Source organism: Pipistrellus kuhlii, unplaced genomic scaffold (genome assembly GCF_014108245.1).
Source record: "Pipistrellus kuhlii isolate mPipKuh1 unplaced genomic scaffold, mPipKuh1.p scaffold_m20_p_3, whole genome shotgun sequence".
Classification (NCBI taxonomy): domain Eukaryota; kingdom Metazoa; phylum Chordata; class Mammalia; order Chiroptera; family Vespertilionidae; genus Pipistrellus; species Pipistrellus kuhlii.
The window spans coordinates 23341826-23360445 of record NW_023425529.1 but is presented as its reverse complement, the minus strand read 5'-3'; the positions used below and the strand labels follow the sequence as shown (position 1 = coordinate 23360445).

Sequence of the window (18620 nt, the reverse complement as noted above, 5' to 3'; positions counted from 1 at the left end):
ATCCCCAATGCAACGTCCCTTTGACTTTTGTTTCCAAGTTACCGTGTGTCATGATTGGAGGCTTTACTGTGGCCCGGAAAGACCGTAGGCTTCAGACCCAAATAAACCCATGTCATCCTGACTGCTGGTTCCAAATTTTATGACATTTAGTAAGTTAATTTCTTAGCCTCCATTTTCCCATCTTTAAAATGGGACTAATCATACTTTTCTCATATAAGGATAAATGGTGCTAAACATGAAAATTCTAGCTCATAAGAAGCTTTCAGCCATGAAATAGATTCTGTTATTGTTATTGTTGTTGTTTTGTTATTATTATTACTCATACTATCATCTCCATGCCACTTCCTTAAGCATCCCTACTTTTATCAGAGTTCCAGTTTTCCAAAAGCAAAGTTAGCTCTCAATGTATTAAAATTTTAAAATTCATATTCACCTGAACTCTTTTTGGTCTTTCTAACCCCTTCATCTGACTTCTTGATACCACCCTCTGTTATTTCCTTATGGAATTTGAATCACCATTGATCTGTTCTGTGCCTTCTATCATTTACTCTCCATTAGATTTTCCCCTCAACTCATATATATTATCAGATATCTTTTATCAACATTCCTGAATAAACTAAAAAGTCTGAAAAATTAAATACTAGTAAAAATAGTAATGGATATTCTACTTATTAAAATAATAATGGATATTCTACTTATTAAAATCAGTATATATAGGCTGTTGGTCTCAAATAGTAAGCAAGTTCTAAATATATACATTTCTTTAAATTTCCATTAGGGAATAAATGACTATAATTAATCTAAAGTAATACTTGGCAACTTTCCTATTTTAATAAAACCCAGGTAAATGAATTTTTAATAGAAATAAATGACAATGAAAACAGTTTAGAAGTCTATTATGTTCGTATTAGCAAGAAAAAAAATAGTAGAATAACATGAAAAACGTTTCTAGCAGTCAACAATTGAGCTATTTATGGTTGACTTATCCTTAAAAAAAAATTAAGACAAGGTCCATTGTAAATGCTCTCCACATTATACTTTTCCAAATTTCTATTCTTCAATTCTTTTGCTTCTGGAATGATGCTGCCTACTGATAATATTAAATAAATATATTTAATAAAATTTCTTGTTTTTACATCAAATGTTTGACATCAGGCAGATTTACATTTGGAGATGTACATTCAGAAGGTGAATTTTAATGAATACTCAGTATAAGATTGTTACTGAAGTGTTTCTCCTTGCTCATTGTATACACTGTCAAAAATATGTTGATGGAAGAAGCAATTTATTCACTGAGTATTGTCAATCTTTTGATACTCATAGAAACACAAAGAGAAAATGTAAATGGCAATCTACCTTATTAAACATTTTATTCTTTATTTTGTTCATGCTGAGAACAACTATGCAATACCAGCGGATGAATATTTACTTTCAGATAGTTATGCTAGAGGCCCGGTGCATGGATTCTAGAGGCACGCCTTGCCGCTCACAATCCAGGACCCCTCAGAGAATGTTGGATTGCCAGTTTCCGCTTGATCCCCACAAGCCAGGTCGAGAGACACCACCAGTGCATGAATCCATGCACCAGGCCTCTAGCATGCATATAAGATCTTTGGTTAATCTCTTCCCTCCCTTCCCCTCACCACTTCCCTCTGAGATTTATTTGTCTGTTTCATGTTGTCATGACTGTTGCATTGAGCATCTGCCCCCTAGTGGTCAGTGTGCTTCAGAGCTACCAGTCGAATGGTCAAAAGGTAACAGGATTTATGTTCATAGTTTGTATTTTCAAGGTTTGTCTTCAAGGAATTTTATGACAATAGTTATTGTGGCACATTAAGAGAAGGTGAGTTTTCTAACAAAGAAGTATTTGCAATTAACATACATGAGGACAGGCTTTTCTTGTTGTTTTAAAAGCTTCCTGAATAAAGAATAAATAAGGTATTGTAAAACTTAACTATTTTTTAGAAATAATTATTTGGAAAAATTTATTTACCTGGGTTTTATTAAAATAAGAAAGTTGATGATATTGATATAGATTAATTATAGCAACTTATTCCCTAGTGGAAATTGAAGGCTATGTATATATCAGGGATATGCTTACTATTTGAGTATATAAGGCTATGTATGTATTGATATAAATTGTTTTAAATAAGCAGAATTTTCATTATTATTCTTTACAATATCTAAATCACTGAGGTTTAAGTTTAATTTATTGGGGTAACACTGGTTAACAAAATTATACAAGTCTGCATGTTTCTAAAGAACATTATCTGTATGTTGTGTTGTGCGTTCACCACCCCAAGTCAAGTCTTAATATATTCAAACCTTATGCAATTTTTAAAAATCAGTATTTAACAATAGCCAGTTTGGCTCAGTGGATGGAGCATAGGCCTGTGAACCAAAGGGTCCCAGGTTTGATTCCAGTCAAGGGCATGTACCGCAACTGCAGGCTCCTCCCCAGCCCGGGCCCTAATGTCAAGGGCACACAGGAGGCAACCAATCCATGTGTTCCTCTCACAAAATAAAAAAAAGTAATAAAATAGTTTTTTTTTTATAAAAAAAATCAGTATTTAATCAACTCTCTAATATTATTCTAAATTTTAAAATTACTTATTACAAAATAATTTATTTTTGAAATTGTGCTAAGTACTAATAAACTTATTATAGATAAGATAACTTGGTTTGCTTAGGATTTTCTTGATGTCAAACCTAAAAGTCTCATGTCCTGGGAACCCCCTAAGTCCTAGAAAAGCTGGCATAGTTGGTCACCCTAGTCACAGGTCAGTTAAAAACCTGTTGCCATAAGCACACAAAATACAAAATAAAATCAAGAGTTAGACTGTCAATATGATTTGTAAAATTTTAAATTCACCTCAAAGTGTGCAAAATTGATTTAATTCTTCTGATTAGGAGAGTATAGTGCTGTACAAAGTCTGATTAAAGGAAAAATAAGTCAGCGCTGCTTAACATACTAGTAGGTTATAACAATGATCAAAATTTACCTTAATCAGATACTTACTTCTGTAAAAATTCTTCATAGCCACATATATTTAGAAGATAATCTTTGTGGAATAACTGGTCATTTGTCCAAAAATGTAGAATTTCTGCAATTAGGTCTTTGACAAGACAATTAGCTAAAAACAAAGGTGAATAATAAAGTTAATTAGCTTATCATATATTGGCTAAGAAAAAGTATATAAGCACAACAATCATATACAGATTATGATGGAACTGTCTAGTTTGATTTGGAGATGTTTTTGAAAAAAATTGTATTTTGTTTGATTAGTCTGTTTTCATATTATATAATAGAGCAAGGTATCTCAACCCTTATATCAAAATATTTGGTACATTGTAGCTGTGCATAAAAATATTCTACTGTGACTACCCTTAAGGACTTCAGATATCTCAATAAGATCACATAGTGATAAGTGACAATCCAGGAGTCTAAATTAAATCTGTCAATTCCAATTCTTTTTTAAAATTTTTTTTATTGATTTCAGAAAGGAAGGGAGAAGCTTCGAGAGAGATATATAAACATAAATGATGAGAGGGGATCATTGATTGGCTGCCTCCTACATGCCTTACAATGGAGACTGGGCCCTCAGAAACCCAGGCAAATGACCCAGTCAGGAATCAAACTGTGACCGCCTGGTTCATAGGTCTACACTCAAACACTGAACCACGCCAGTCAGGCTCCATTCCAAATCTTAATGATTCTAACTCTCTAAAGCAGATTTTTTCTTCCTTTCCAAAGTAGGAGCTACCCAAGGTTCTTTGAACAACATTATAATAACCTTAATGAACATGTGTTTTCCTTCTCCACCTTCTCTGGAACTCAAAGTGTAAGCATACTATAATGTAAAGGCTTTTGTCTTCTCATATTTACATTCCATAATCTCCCCCCTAATTTTTTTATATGCATATGCCTTTTAATAGTAGCCACAACCATGCTGCATGTTACAATATATGTCTATGAAATATGTTTCTAATTATAAATGATAAGTACTATGGGGCTCCTATCTTGTCATAAATGATAATAAATGAAATTATATAGATCTTACTATAAAATATAAACCTAATATGCTAAGTGTCCAGTCATCCAGTAGGCCATTAAACCAATCATAGCATAATATGCTAATGATATGTTAAGGATGCTCAACTGCTTGCTATGACATGCATTGACCACCAGGGGGCAGACACTCCAAAACTAGGTTAGCTTGCTGTTGGTGTCAGGTCATTGGGACTGAGGGAGATGGGGTCAGACACGGCCTGGAGTCCTCCTGCAGTCCCTCCCCAGCTGGCCAAAATCCCATGTTCCTTCCCAGCCCCTATCATGCATATTTATAGATATCTACCTCTATCTCTTTCTCTAACATACATCTATATCATATATCAGATATCTATATGTGTATCTGTATCTGTATCTCTAACTCTATATCTATCTATCATCAATATCTATCTTTGTCATTTCCATGCTTTGAATGTGACCTTATGGTCTCAATCAATGTAAGCAAGCACACTAGGCTATACTGATGACCTTGAGCCAGTGAGAACTTGAGGAGCATATTGCAAACACTCAGTTGCATTCCTTTGTTAGCATTTATATGTTTACTTTGCTGTGGCTCCTTTTACTGTCACAACTTTTGGTTTGTAAGGAAAAAAACTGGCTACTGTGCAAATTATACTGCTGGACCTGTCACAGCAACACGGAAGAAAGGATATGACGATTGATTTTAAAAAGTACATTTTGTTTTGTTTTGTTTTGTTTTTGTAGATCAAGACCTTATAAATTAGATGGTTGGAGAAACAAATGGTAAAGATAATCAGGGAATCATGGATTGTGGAAATGCTTTGACATGGGAGAGAATATCTTAAACATACTGCTGGTTGGGAGTATTGGCTGAAATAGTATGAATTGAAGCTACAAAAAGTTATGGCCCCAGGCAAAATCATGACCATAAAGGCTTTGACTAGTAGGGGAGAGCGTTGCCAGTCTAGACACAAGAAAGCATCTTCAAAGACACCAGTTCGCTTTAATTAACTTCACTCCCATTTCCAGGACCGCATCCCTGTGCTATCCCGGGCATGCATGAATTCCCCACTTCCACTGCAATCATCTTTCACTCACATCAAAGACTTCATAACCCAGTTTCCAGCTATTATTCCTCTCCTGTTCTTTGCTTTATATCTCTTAGTACCAGGTTCATGTTACTCTGGAAGTTTTATTATTACTTCAAGTTCGGTATGTCTAAACCTGAATTATCACCTTTCTCTTTTGCAGCCAACCATTAAGGTTGTGAGTTAAACTTCTCATCCATTTTGTAAGCCAACAAGAATTATGGCTTTTTAAAAATAGATTTTATACCTGTCCCTTCATTTTGGCAGCTAATACAATAGAATTCTTTTCCCATTTCTTATAAGCTCCCACTCCATGCAATTCTTCTCAATCTGTTGACCATATTGGAAGGGCTAAGGCCCATTTGAGATTCTTTAATTATAGTACTCCTCATCTTACATATAATTTTTATGCATTTCCCTCCATCCTTTACACCTTTTTGAGATGTTTTTCACTAAATCCTACTTCCTCACTGTTATTTCTCCTGCACTTGGGCTTCAGTTCCATTCATTAAAGGTCCTCTTCTTTACAATATTGCATACCCCCTACCCCAACCCTCTGTGAAAGTTGAAATTAAGTGGAGCCATTTCAAAACAGATTCTGAAATGTCACTACAGAAGTGCCTTGCATGTTTTGCTTCTTGAAAGTTTCAACTGTTTGGACTGGGCCAGTCCTTGAAATTGGGCTAATACCAAGGTTGTTTTATAAGCAATTTTTGGTAAAGCCATCAGAAGAGCAGCCATTCTGACCACAAGGACTGGTGATTATGGACTGGCTATCTGAAGACAGGACCAGTAGCCATTCCTGTAAAGCTCATGAGTAACTCAGCTTCACAGTGGCAATAGGAATTCTTTCTTCTTTTTCTTATAAGTATTCCTTTCCTCATAAAAGTTCCCCTTCCTTCACTCGGTAATCACTCTATCTGAATCTATTCTTCTCCAATTACTTTTCCATGATCCCAAACACAGGTTGTGGCTACAGTTGTTTGTATGGAAAAAAATCTATAATAATAAAAGGGTAATATGCTAATTAGGCCAAACATCTTCTGGACAAAGCCAGGGCTGCTCCTGGAACCCCAGCTGCACCTTTTCCAGGTCTGGCTGCCCTCAATAAATGTTGCCTCTATTAACTGTTTTAGTCCATGACTTCAATTTCTTGAGACAGTGAACTCAGATTCAAATATCACATTTTTGTTTCAGTATCATGTATGTGGGAGTCTCTGACTCTCATGTATTTGGAGGACCCATGTGTACATGCCATTCAATCTGGCCACTTCTTCTTATTAATCTTTTACATTGATTTTATTTATTTGACCAGCCAAACAAAACAAAAAAACTAGAAGTTTTTTTGGCTGGCTGGTCTAATTTCTTCCTCTCCCACACAGTTTTAGCCACCAACATTACTTTAAAGTGAAGACATTGGAAATATTATTTGACATTTTCTTATCTGACTAAAGCAGAGAAAAACAGATCCCTTAAAATAGAGCTGCCATTTTTCATTCTGAGCTAGTTTCCTGCCAATCCAGGAAGCAGGAAGAAGATAGACTGCCTCTCTGTTAGTGTAAGAAAACAATATACCAGTGACTCTCCACACTTTTCTATTAGCACTCCGAAACCCCCCTTCACTCATCGCAAACACTTTTACATTAAATAGGTATAAAACCTTTACCATTGGGTATTCAGCAGGTAAATTATTACTGAGTAAATTTTATGCACATGTAAGTAAGTCTTGCATTTTCTTGTTAATTTGTTTATTGTCAGTTAAGTCACAGTACCTGTCCCCTTTCAAATAAATAGAAAGAGAAAAGCATAGGCTGGCTACACTGTATATTTTAATGAATGTGCTCTTTCTCCTCCATTTCTTTTCTTCATCCCTTTCTCTTTTTCCTCCTTTTATTTATAATATATCCTTTTAATATTCCTGAGAACACACATCTTCTTTAGCACTATACATCTCTCACAGTAAGCACAATGACCTAATCACTTTACTGAAACTTCTCATAAAAGTAAGAAATGAACTTGACTGGTGTGGCTAAGTTGATTGGAGCATCCTCCCATGCACAGAAAGGTCAAAAGGTTACAGGTTTGATTCCTGATCAGGGTTAAGGGTGGTAGCCGATCAATGTTTCTACCTCCTCTTCCTTTCTCTCTCAAATCAATAAAGAAGATTTTTTTTTTTAATGTTTAAAATTAAAAGTAAAAAATGAGCTCTGGCTTGCTTAACAAAGAGATTTCTTGGATGCATGGTGGGGAGAAGGGAATGTTGGAAATTAAATATTGTAAATTGAAAAAAGAATATTGGTCTCCCTAGTTCACAATTATTTCATTTCTTCAGTAACTGAAACCAATATGACTCTAGTAATTCTGATTGGATCAAGTAGCAGAACCATTGATCTTGGCTGTGCAACCAGAATCCTGTTTTTATAAATATGGAATTAGATCCAATGGAGAGATTGAAATTTCTTTAGTAGCTGGCCAAATAGCATTTAAGCTTGAGAATTTGGCTTTACATATGTTTTGGAAAAGCAAGGGAAATGTGAAAGGCAATTATATGGAGAGGAAATGAGGCGAGAGGCATAAAGAAAATTTGGACTGCTTGTTTATCTGCGTATTACCATTTTTTGCTGAACTCTTACTCTTAAATTCTGTAATAAATCCCTCTATTCTTTAAAGATTTTTTTTTCTGCCAAAGCCAGCAGAAGTTGATTTCTGTTAGTTTCAAACCAGATGGTCCTATTAATATTCTAACATATTGTTATATTTGTAGTCACCTGTACTCAGAGCCTTGACTGGATTAAGAAAGAAAAAGCAAAAGAATAAAAGTAAAATATCGGGTCTAGTAATGTCGTTTTTAAACATTCGTTTAAAATCTTGCTTGGCGTTGACTTGTATTGACATAACCTTCAAACACGTGGTATCTATAGAACGTGTGAAGTGCAATTAACAAGTTTTGCTTGAAAAAGTTTGTGTTTGGTTTGGTTTTTGTTGCAAAACTAAGGCTAAGAAGATGGCGGGTGAAGAGCATATTCGGCACTGCATGCTTTACGAGTTCCAATTAGGAAGAAAAGCAAGTGAGGCTGCAAAAAACATCTGTAGTGCTCTTGGTCAAGATGCAGTTAGCGCCAGAAAATGCCAGCGTTGGTTTGAGAAATTTCGCCAGGGAAATTTTTCGTTAGATGACAAGAGTGGTCGAGGCCATGTGTCCAATTTTGATCAAGAAGCTCTTCAAGCTTTTTTGGTGCAAAATCCTCAAATTACCCAACAAGAGCTTGCGACAACTTTAAATTGTTCACAAAAAACAATTTCCAATCAATTGCGTGCACTTGGCAAAGTCCAAAAGTTTGGAAAATGGGTTCCTCATGAGTTGACAGACAACAACCGTAATCAAAGAGTCACAATTTGCAGTTCGCTCCTCTTTCGTCAAAACCGTTTGCCGTTTTTAGAGCAAATTGTTACCTGAGATGAAAAATGGGTGCTGTATGTTAATTTGAAAAGGCGGCCTCAATGGTTGGACAAAAATGAGGCTCCGCAGCCCACGCCAAAACCTGACTTGCATGCGAAAAAAGTGATGTTGTGCGTTTGGTGGAATTTTAAAGGAATTCTTCATTATGAACTTTTACCATCTAACCAAACCATTACAAGTGCAGTGTACAGTGCCCAGTTGGAAAGGTTAGCCCAAGCTTTAAGAGAAAAAGAACCCGCGCTGATTAATCGGAAGGGCGTAATTCTTCACCACGATAACGCACGACCGCATACTGCAAGAATAACTGCTGAAAAACTGCGCCAGTTGGAATGGGAAGTTCTCCCTCAACCTGCATATTCTCCTGATATTGCCCCTTCCGATTACTATTTGTTTCGTTCTTTGCAAAACTTTCTTCTTGGAAAAAAGTTTAATAATGAAGAATGCCTCAAAAATGCATTGACCGAATTTTTTGCATCAAAATCACAAGAATTTTACAACAGAGGGATTAAAATGCTTCCTGAGCATTGGGCACAAGTAGTAGAAAACAACGGCAACTATATTGTTGATTATATTTTGTTGTATTGTTTAAATAAATTCGATTTAAAAAAGTATTAGAAAACGACATTAAGTATTACTAGACCTAATAATCAATGAAAAAGTATTTATTGGGTCATTATTTGTCAAGAAACAATATCTGATGTATAGAAACTTAGTAGCAACTAAATTTTGTTCACATAATTAATATTATTTTGCAAAATACTTGACTATAGGTGAAGTAAGATAGTAGGCCACTTTACAGATATTCTAAAACTTTAGAGAAATAAGAATTATCTAGTGCATTCGTCTGCAAACTCATTAGTCAACAGAGCCAAATATCAACAGTACAATGATTAAAATTTCTTTTGAGAGCCAAATTTTTTAAACTGAAACTTCTTCTAACTCATCTTCTTCAAAATAGACTTGCCCAGGCCGTGGTATTTTGTGGAAGGGCTGCACTCAAGGGACCAAAGAACCACATGTGGCTCTCAAGCCGCAGTTTGCAGACCACAGATCTGGTGAATATAATGAAATACAGATCCTTAGGATTCAATCCAAGAGACTTTGAGTCAATTTGATGCAGTGATTATGTTGGGCTGTACAGAGCCAACATAGTTCTATGCATCAATGTATATTCTTCCTCACAATTTATATTTCCATTAAAGTAATTTCTAATGCATTTTCATTCATGTATATCTAGACTCTCTTTGAAATTGCTTTTTAATATGTTAAAAACTTACTATACTTGTCGTCATTTAATAGCAAAAAAATAAGGTGTCCTAGACTGAGTTACTAGTATGTGAAGAGAGGTCTTCAACACAATAGCTAAGCAATGGTTAACAAAATGTTTCTAGTTGTTTTCCTCATACTTCACTTCAGGGCAAAATACTACTGCTGCATTTAATGATTTTTCACTACTGGACTCAAGGCTATGCAGACTACACTGGCTTTATATGGATTTTTATGCTTATTTATAAGGTTGCTTACCACATGGCATAGAGTGAAGTGGCTGTGTTGAGTTACCAATAAAAATATTGATACTAAACTTAGTATCAGAGAAGAGGTGATATGGAAATGCTGTAGTAGTGCTCCAGATCTTCCCCGAGTTGGAATTAATATCAGCTGCCTGATATGTTTCTCTGATTCTGAAAACATAGGTGAAAAAAAATTACTTAGGACAAGATTATAAGAAACATCATGCAGAGTTTTCTAAAGAAGATAAGAAATATAAAAACAATAAGCAGCTGATTTGTGACATAGTGCTATGAACTAGGCCAGATAGGTAAAAAGTACAATTATACCAGAAACAACCATTGAGGACTGTTGTTGAAGCTTTTCCACAAGCACCTTATGTGAAGCAATTAAGAATACCTTGACATTCATAAAACATAAAAATTCACTCTTTTTATTGACTAATTGCTTTATTATCATTGCTTCTGAAGCCTGACCTCTTTGCCTTGGTTTTTTATTATGCCTAACTTTTTTGAAGCTAGAAATCATGCATCTTAATATAATGATTTGGTAAACAACTTCTCTCTTTTATCACATTGGTAAATGCCATTTTGGGCTGTCCACTTTTCTTAAATGTTTGGATTTTACACATCTTTGAATTTTGCACAAGTAATTGAACTTTTGAGTCATTGGTATATTCTAAACAATTACTTTTTGCTCAAATGAGCCAGATAATTGAACAATAGCTTCTCCTTAGAGCCAGAAGTCTTGAGTTAAATCCTGGATCTTCCATTTAGTAGTTTTATAGTCAGAGGCAAGTTATTTGACTGGTCTCATTGCACAACTAAGGATATTTATATCTATAGAGGTCCTCACTTAACCGTGGTTTTACTTTCTGTGCTTTTAACATCGGAATTAGCTAGTTAATGTTAATTACAGGAAGAGAGTAAAGGGGAAGCCTGGCTATAAGCATGGTCACCTGGGCAGCTTCACCAGAAGGCTGCAGCTTCATTCTCCCCAGGAAACCACCCATCCATTCCCTGCAGATCATTGTTGAAAGGGATCAAAGAAAAGGGGAGATGGGCACCTGCACAGGGAAGTCAGGATGCTGTAGGGAAGGTGCTTGCCTGTCAGTCTAGCCTGGGGAACAATGGCTTGGTTAGGGGTGGACCCCATCAGAAGTGCACAAAATCTTGGAAAGTTAAAATCCATAGAGAAATGAGCTTTCTCTCTCTTGTGCAACTTGTTCCCTCTCGCTCTCTTGCTCTGTCACCTCACTTGCCCATCTGTTTGCATAGCCATGTGGCCTTAAGCAGCTCCATGCCCCATGACTCTCCTTCCCCCCACAGTGGACTGCAGCTTGGAGTATAGACTAAACTAGCCAGATATTGGACTCGAGTGGACATTCATATGAATCAGAAATTATGGGTAATGGCCTTAAATTCTAGCCTGCTGAAGATAAGACTGGATTTCTTCCATGGTGAGATAGACAAAGATGGGAACTCCTTAATTTTACATCTTCAATAAAGCTTTCCACAAGAGTAAATTTATCTGACTATAGACAACAAAAATAATGTCAGAAGTTGAGTAATGATCCAATTTGTCATAAATGTATACATCGTACTGAAGATTACAGAACATTTTATATGCCAAGTTAATCAGTTTAATAATGTTAAATAGACAAATTTATGCAGGTATAGACATTTCAAATTTTAATGAAATAACAACACTTACTTTTTTACTTTGTCACAAAAGGAGGCCAGAGTCAGATTACTGCCTTCCGGTACTTCAATTAGCTGAATGGTACAACCTATCAGCTTAAAATAAAAATTGTTATATTCATATAGTTTGGTGTGGGGAAAAGATTAATTCAACTCTACCTTTTTTATCTTGTTTTGAATATTTCTACCGTTTTACTTTTTTTTTAGATTTTTAAATGAAGTAATACATATAGAAAATTGCACAAATTTTAAATATATAATTTAAGTTTTGAGGGATATATATAATTGTTACATAAATAATCCAATCAAAATATATAACATTTTCATTGCTTTAGGAAGTTTACCAAGATCTCTTTCTATCAATCTGGACATCTATTTGAAAACTATAGTTATTCAGATTTCTATTACCATAGATTAGGTATATGTGCTCTTTTGTTTCTAGCTTCTTTCAATTAAATTACATATTTTTAAAAATTTATCTACCTTGTCTCACATATCAACAGTTCATCTTTTTTATTGTGGAGTAGAGGCCCGATCACAAAATTCATGCAAGAGTAGGCCTTCCTTCCCCCGCCTGCCAGCACCGGCTTCCCTCTGGCACCTGGGACCAGGGCTTCCCTTACAGCCCCAGCCCCGGCTTCTTCTGGAAGGTCATCCGGAAGAATGTCTAGTTAGCATATTATACTTTTATTATTATAGACTAGTGGCATACTAGTGCATGAATATTCCACGATTCATTTCTCTGTCTTTCAGTTGATGGACATTTGGGTTAAGTTTTAGAATATTGTTAAAAAAAAACAACAACAACTTTTTAATTTTTACATGCAAATATTTATATGGTCATGTTTTATTTCTTGTGAGTCAAGTTATAAATGGCTTAGTCTTGGGGTGTGAATACTATTAATGTTAAAAGAAATCCATTTTTGCCTTATGTCGTCTGAATCTCTTATCAGGTACATATACATCTAAATGTATTATGCCTTCCTGAATGACCATGTTATCATTCCTTTTATCATTATGAAATGACCTTTTGCTTTCTCTAATAATGCTTTGCATTGCACTTTTTCTGATATTAATAACCACACCAACTTTCTTTTGCCGTTTGAGTGTTGTTTTGAGTATTATTTCTTTTACATTCAACCTATCTCTACCTTTTTTTCTTAAGATTCTCTTGTAGACAGTAGCAAAGTCTTTTTTAGCTAGCTTGTCAAATTTCTCCTTTTTATTTGGAATGCTTAGCCTATTCATACTTAGTATATCTATGGATTTTTTTTATTTTATTTAAGACTGCCATGCTGCTATTTGTTTCTTCTATTTCATTTTGTTTTTCTAGTTCTTCTTTTCTGCCTTTTTGGTCATTCAATACTTTCACTTTTCTCAAGGATTGATGTCCTATACTGCCTGTTGTTCAATACTTAAAATTAGTTGCTTCACATATTTTGCCTAACTTCACAGCTGTTTTCGGTGGTAAGGGAAAGTTTAGTACTCGATAATTGTCATTATCAATAGTAGAACTTCCTAAAACTCATTGACTTTCAATTTAGATTAGTTGAGGTGCTATCTCTTCTGCAAGTGGACATAATTAATTGTTTCTTCTCCAATAAACGCATCCTCTTATTTTGCTCTCTTGCCTTTATTTGTTTGCAAGGTAATTTGAGTAATACACTACTCCTGAAATCAGGTGTCCTATATTTCCTTCTTTGAAATTTCTAAATTATCATGTATATTTTAAGAATATAATAAACTAGAGGCCCAGTGCATGACATTCGTGCATTTGGATGTGTGTGGGGGTCCCCTCAGCTCGGCTTGCACTCCTTTAGCTGTCCTGGAGGCCTCGAGGGATGTCTGATTGATGGCTTATGCTCACCTTGGGGAGTGGGCCTAAGCCAAAGTCAGACATCCTTAGCGTTGCCACGGAGGAGGGAGAAGCTCTCACCACCACTGCTGCAATTGCCAGCCGTCAGTTTAGCTTCTGGCTGAGCAGTGGTACCCCTGTGGGAGTGCACTGACCACCAAGGAACAGCTTCTTTGTTGAGTGTCTTCCCCCTGGTGGTCACTGTGCATCATAGCGACTGGTTGTTCTGCCTTTTAGTCAGTTTGCATATTACCCTTTTATTATATAGGATAGTTGCTGAATAAATAAAGAATCCTTTTGCCTCACTCTGTGAATAACAGTTGCAATAATATTTATTCTTCATACTTTGCTTCACTTGTGTCTAGACTCAGTATAAGCAGATAAATGTTCAAATTTGTGTAAGAAAGTCTATAGTTACTAAAATGATTGGAAAACTACTAATTAAACCATTAAGAATAATTGCATAATTATTATTTAATTTCATTTTCTTGGAATGATCCCAATAGAATTTATCTGCCATAATTTAGGAGCATCTGAGCAAAGCAACATTTCTCCTAAGAATAATAATCTAAAGTTTTAATTCATGATAGCATGACTCAGAATATAAGTGTAATGAAATTTATGTATGTTTCTCTGTGCATAATAACACTATAAAATAGAAAATACTATCATTGAAACCCCCAGCTATGGTATTTTTATCTAATAAAATGTAAAGACTATAATATTTTATTTAGATTTGATGAAACTGGAACTTTAAAAATTATATCATAAAAATTATATTGCCCTTTCCTCAGAAAAACAATCATTAATTTAGGAACATAGGATTAGTGGATAATAAATGCTTTTTTTCAACTGTAATATAATACATGTATCTATTTAAGGTAGTTACCCTCATTACTAAATTAATCCAGCTTATTATTAAACAACTTATATTTATATTTTTAGGTCAACATATATAACACATACCTCTTTGTCCTTTGGCCATGAACTTTCATGTATCTGGGGGAGTAAAAAACCTTTGAAGGGCATTGAAGAAGGTTCCACAGTGTTTGCATTTCTATTCCTTTTATTCTCTTCTTTTGGCATGAAGTCAGTTGAGAAGGATGGATATATAGAGGGAATGCTCCTTTCAAATCCTATATGGTAGTTATGATTTTTATTTTCCACTTCTGTTTGTGAATTAATTTGATCCAAACTAGTGAATGGTGGAGCTGAAGTATTGAATCTGTAAACATCAGCACCATGACATTTTCCTGTGGGGTTTCTCCCAGAGCTTTCTTTATTTATGTTTTGAGGATTTGGTAGCGCAGAAGGCCTAAAACCAATTACTGGTGTTTTTCTAACTTGGTGACAGAAGAGCTCTGAGCTTTTAGAATTGAATTCATTTAAGGATATTTGCTGTACTTCATCTAATGAATGCTTTGGCGAACTGGGCACAGAAATGGTGTTTTCTTCAATTTCACTCTGAGAGAATAGAATTTTATTATTGATTCCGTCTACTAGCTGATCAAAACCCAGACTGACTTGGCTAGGAGAAGGGGGTTGATTTACAGAGTTCAATTCCTGGTGCTCATGCTGCTCTTCATGTGACTCACTGGGATTTAGATCTGTTTTCCAACAATATGCCATTCTTTATCGTATATAACTGAGAGGATTGACTCTGCTCCAAGTAATTCTGTAATGAGATTTTTAAAATATAGGCATTTTACTGGGGGGTGGGGGGGGAAGAGAAACAAAAAAAAAAGTTCATTGATTAATTAGTAATAAAAGCTTGCAAGAAAAAAATAGGATGAACAAATATAAACACTTATTTTAAATTTTCTCTTTAGTGCCCTCACTGGTTTGGCTCAGTGGATAGAACATCAACCTGCAGTCTGAAGTGTCTTGAGTTCGATTCTGGTCAAGGGCACATGCTGACGTTGCAGGATCAATCCCCAGTGTGGGGCATGCAGGAGGGAGCTGATCTCTCATCATTGCTGTTTCTATCTCTCCCCCTCCTTTCCTATCTAAAATCAATAAAATATATTTTAAAAAATTCTCTTCAGCAAAATAATAATTAAAAAAAACTTCTTTAATAATATAAAATGCCATCAAGGCTCACAACATTAAAATCTGAGTGGGTGTATTGATTCATAAAACTCCTGTGACAGAGAAATAATTTCCATTATGATAGGAGATTCATGAATCAAGCCAAAGTCCCTATTCCCCTTGGGATTCCTCTTGCTACTGAAGATCCACTTGCCTATGTCATCATCATTTCCCTCTATCTTCAATCATCTATATGCATGTTAGCATGCTAAAGGCTCTTTATTACTAAATAAACAATGTCTTCTTTATCAGCAATCACTCAGTCTTATAAATATGGTCTTAACTTTTTCCTTTCCACCATAACCAATCTTCTTGTCAGTTGGTTAGACCCTTTCTTCTCCTCCCAAAATTCTTTTAGCTAATTGCAAATTCTTGTATCTCTTCTACAAAATGACTTCCATTAAGTTCATCAGTAAGCTTCCTGTCAGTACATTCAACTACCACTTGTTAGTCTCTGTTTCATTTATCTTTGCAATATTTTATTCCATCTGCCATACTTCTTATTTTAAAGTTCCTTGCTTTCCTCTATTGGCTTTTCTGAACCTATTTTCTGAGTATTTTTTTGTTTGTTCTTTCTCAAACATTCCTTTGCCTATTATTCATTTTCCAATTGTCTCTAGTCAGAGTTTCTTTTGTTCTCAATTATTCTCTCCTTATAAGTTATTTTATTCATCCTGTGGTTTAAATTACTGCTTATATGTTTAGACCATTTTTGTTTTTACCTATTCAGTATCTCCTCTTTATTTTTTTTTTAAATCTCCAGCAGAAAGTCCAAAATTTAAATTGTAATTCACCCAAGAACCTGTTCCCATTCTAGTGTATTTTGTAACAGAAAATGTTCCAACCATCCACTCAATTGCTTAGACCAAAAAGACAGGTTTCATCTTTGAATCTTTCCTCACCTTTATTCTTCTATATCTGATAAATGACTAGGTCCTGTAGAAAACTTTTTCCTCTTTCTATTGACTACTGTCACAATCCTAGTCTAAAGCTTTCATATTCTCACCAGCAATGTTATATTGTCTCTGAAACTGCTTCTAAACTTTCTATAATCTGTTTTTTTGCCCTACAACTTTTTTTAAAAAAAATATTGTAATAATGTATTTAAGAAACAAACTCAGTAGCATCCCTGGAAATAGGTTTATAATGGTTTTCAACTATCGCAAGATAACATCCATAGTGTGTATATGTAAGATTTCTCTTTCCCCTTAGATCACTGGACCATGTTAATCTTTCTCATTTATAACTCAACTAGAGGCCCAGTGCACAAATTCATGCATAGGTGGGGTACAGCCATTCTGGCCCTGATCAGGGCCTGATCAGGGCAGGGCTGGCTGGGGAGAGAGGTCATCAGCTATTGGCCAGTGTGGCCCTCCCCCAATGGCATGGGGGGCTATCAGGGGTGTGGCCAACTGGGGGGAGGGCCTTTGGGCCAATCAGGGTGGTGGGGTTCCAACTTGTTGCAGGGCTGGCCTGGGGCAGGGGCTTTAGGAGGTTGGCTAGCCGGCTCTGCACCCTATTGGGGTAGTGGGGGGCGATCATGGGTGGGGTCGGCCAGGGGGAGGGTCTGCGGGCTGATGGGGTGGTGGGGGCTCATGAGGGACAGGGCTGGCCAGGAGGGAGGGAGGGGCCACATCTATCGGGGTGGGAGAGTCCAATCAGGCTGGTTTGATGTTTGCAGTGGGTGTCATAGTGACTGGTCGTTCTGGTCATTATGGCATTCCAGTCACTGTATTCTTATACTTTGCTTTACTCAGAGTTGTTGCTCATTTGTATTTTTTGAAACAAATGATCTAATAAATTTTGAAAATTATCATTTTTAAAATTTATAAATTATAGTTTATAAATCATAACTGAGTATCAGAAAATAAAATTGAAAAGTATTTGTGTCACTTTTATGGATCTTTTAATTTCATTAATGATTATATGGATGTATGTTAAAGATAAAAAATTTAAAGGATAATTATGATAATAGTTAACTATCAAATAAGATTATCAGTCTGTTTTGAAATGGTAATTGATTTTTATTATATTGGCCCTAAAAATTGACTTAAATTGATAACACTAAAAAGTAAACAGATTTATTATATTCTACTCAAGAAATTGAACTGATAAATCTGTGAGAGATTTTCAAGGGATGCAACTAAAAAGTGTATAGAAGAAAATGTTAACCAGAGAATCGATCTATAAAACATGATTCTAAACTATTCTAATTCATGGGTTACAGCACATGTGTCAAACACAAGGCCCGCGGGCCAAATCCGTCCCGCCAGGCCTTGCAATGTGGCCCGCACCGCACTGTCATCACTGCACTCTGCTGCGTTTCCATCACAATGACTGTTTATGACTGTTCAGCCCGCGATTTAGGCTGGATTTTAGATTTTGGCCCCTTCTCTGATTGAGTTCGACACCCCTAGGTTACAGTGATACATAACCAAAATCCCCCTTTTTAGTCCTTGCTAGTTTTTAATCTCCATTTTTTAATGAAAGCTGTGTTTCATAAAAGCAAATTATCCTCCATTTTTCTCTGTCAGGGACCTCAGAATTTGTCAGCAGAGGATGACTTTGACAATCAGAGTTAATATCCTGTTCCTGGCTTCCTTATCTTAGTCTGCTCTCTCTTAGCTTAAACACAGTAAATGTGGCTGACTATATCTAAATGACTTTTACAGTTTTCAGTGGCTTCAAAAGAACTGACTGAGTTTTAAAAAATTTTTCTTAATTTTGTAGAGTCATTAATGAAGGTATTTAAAAAAGGCACTAGTGATCTGATGCTGAAATTAAAGATTCATTTAGGCTGTGCCTCATATAATAATCATATTTAACATTTTTAAGACCTCTGTGCTACTGATGTACATATGTAACATGCACATATTTACATATGTTAACA

General features: G+C 35.5%; 1 protein-coding gene across 1 annotated transcript in view; it reads right to left on the bottom strand.

Annotated features, from left to right (window-relative positions):
* The window catches only part of PIK3C2G (phosphatidylinositol-4-phosphate 3-kinase catalytic subunit type 2 gamma), a 264337-nt gene that overhangs the window by 233954 nt on the left and 11763 nt on the right, over positions 1-18620 (bottom strand). The window contains exons 2-5 of the mRNA XM_036458057.2: positions 14609-15350; positions 11801-11883; positions 10103-10260; positions 3020-3134 (exon numbers count right to left, since the gene is read on the bottom strand). Of these exons, the coding sequence (XP_036313950.1) occupies positions 3020-3134; positions 10103-10260; positions 11801-11883; positions 14609-15271 (1019 nt within the window). The 5' untranslated portion in view covers positions 15272-15350. The remainder of the gene's footprint in view (positions 1-3019; positions 3135-10102; positions 10261-11800; positions 11884-14608; positions 15351-18620) is intronic.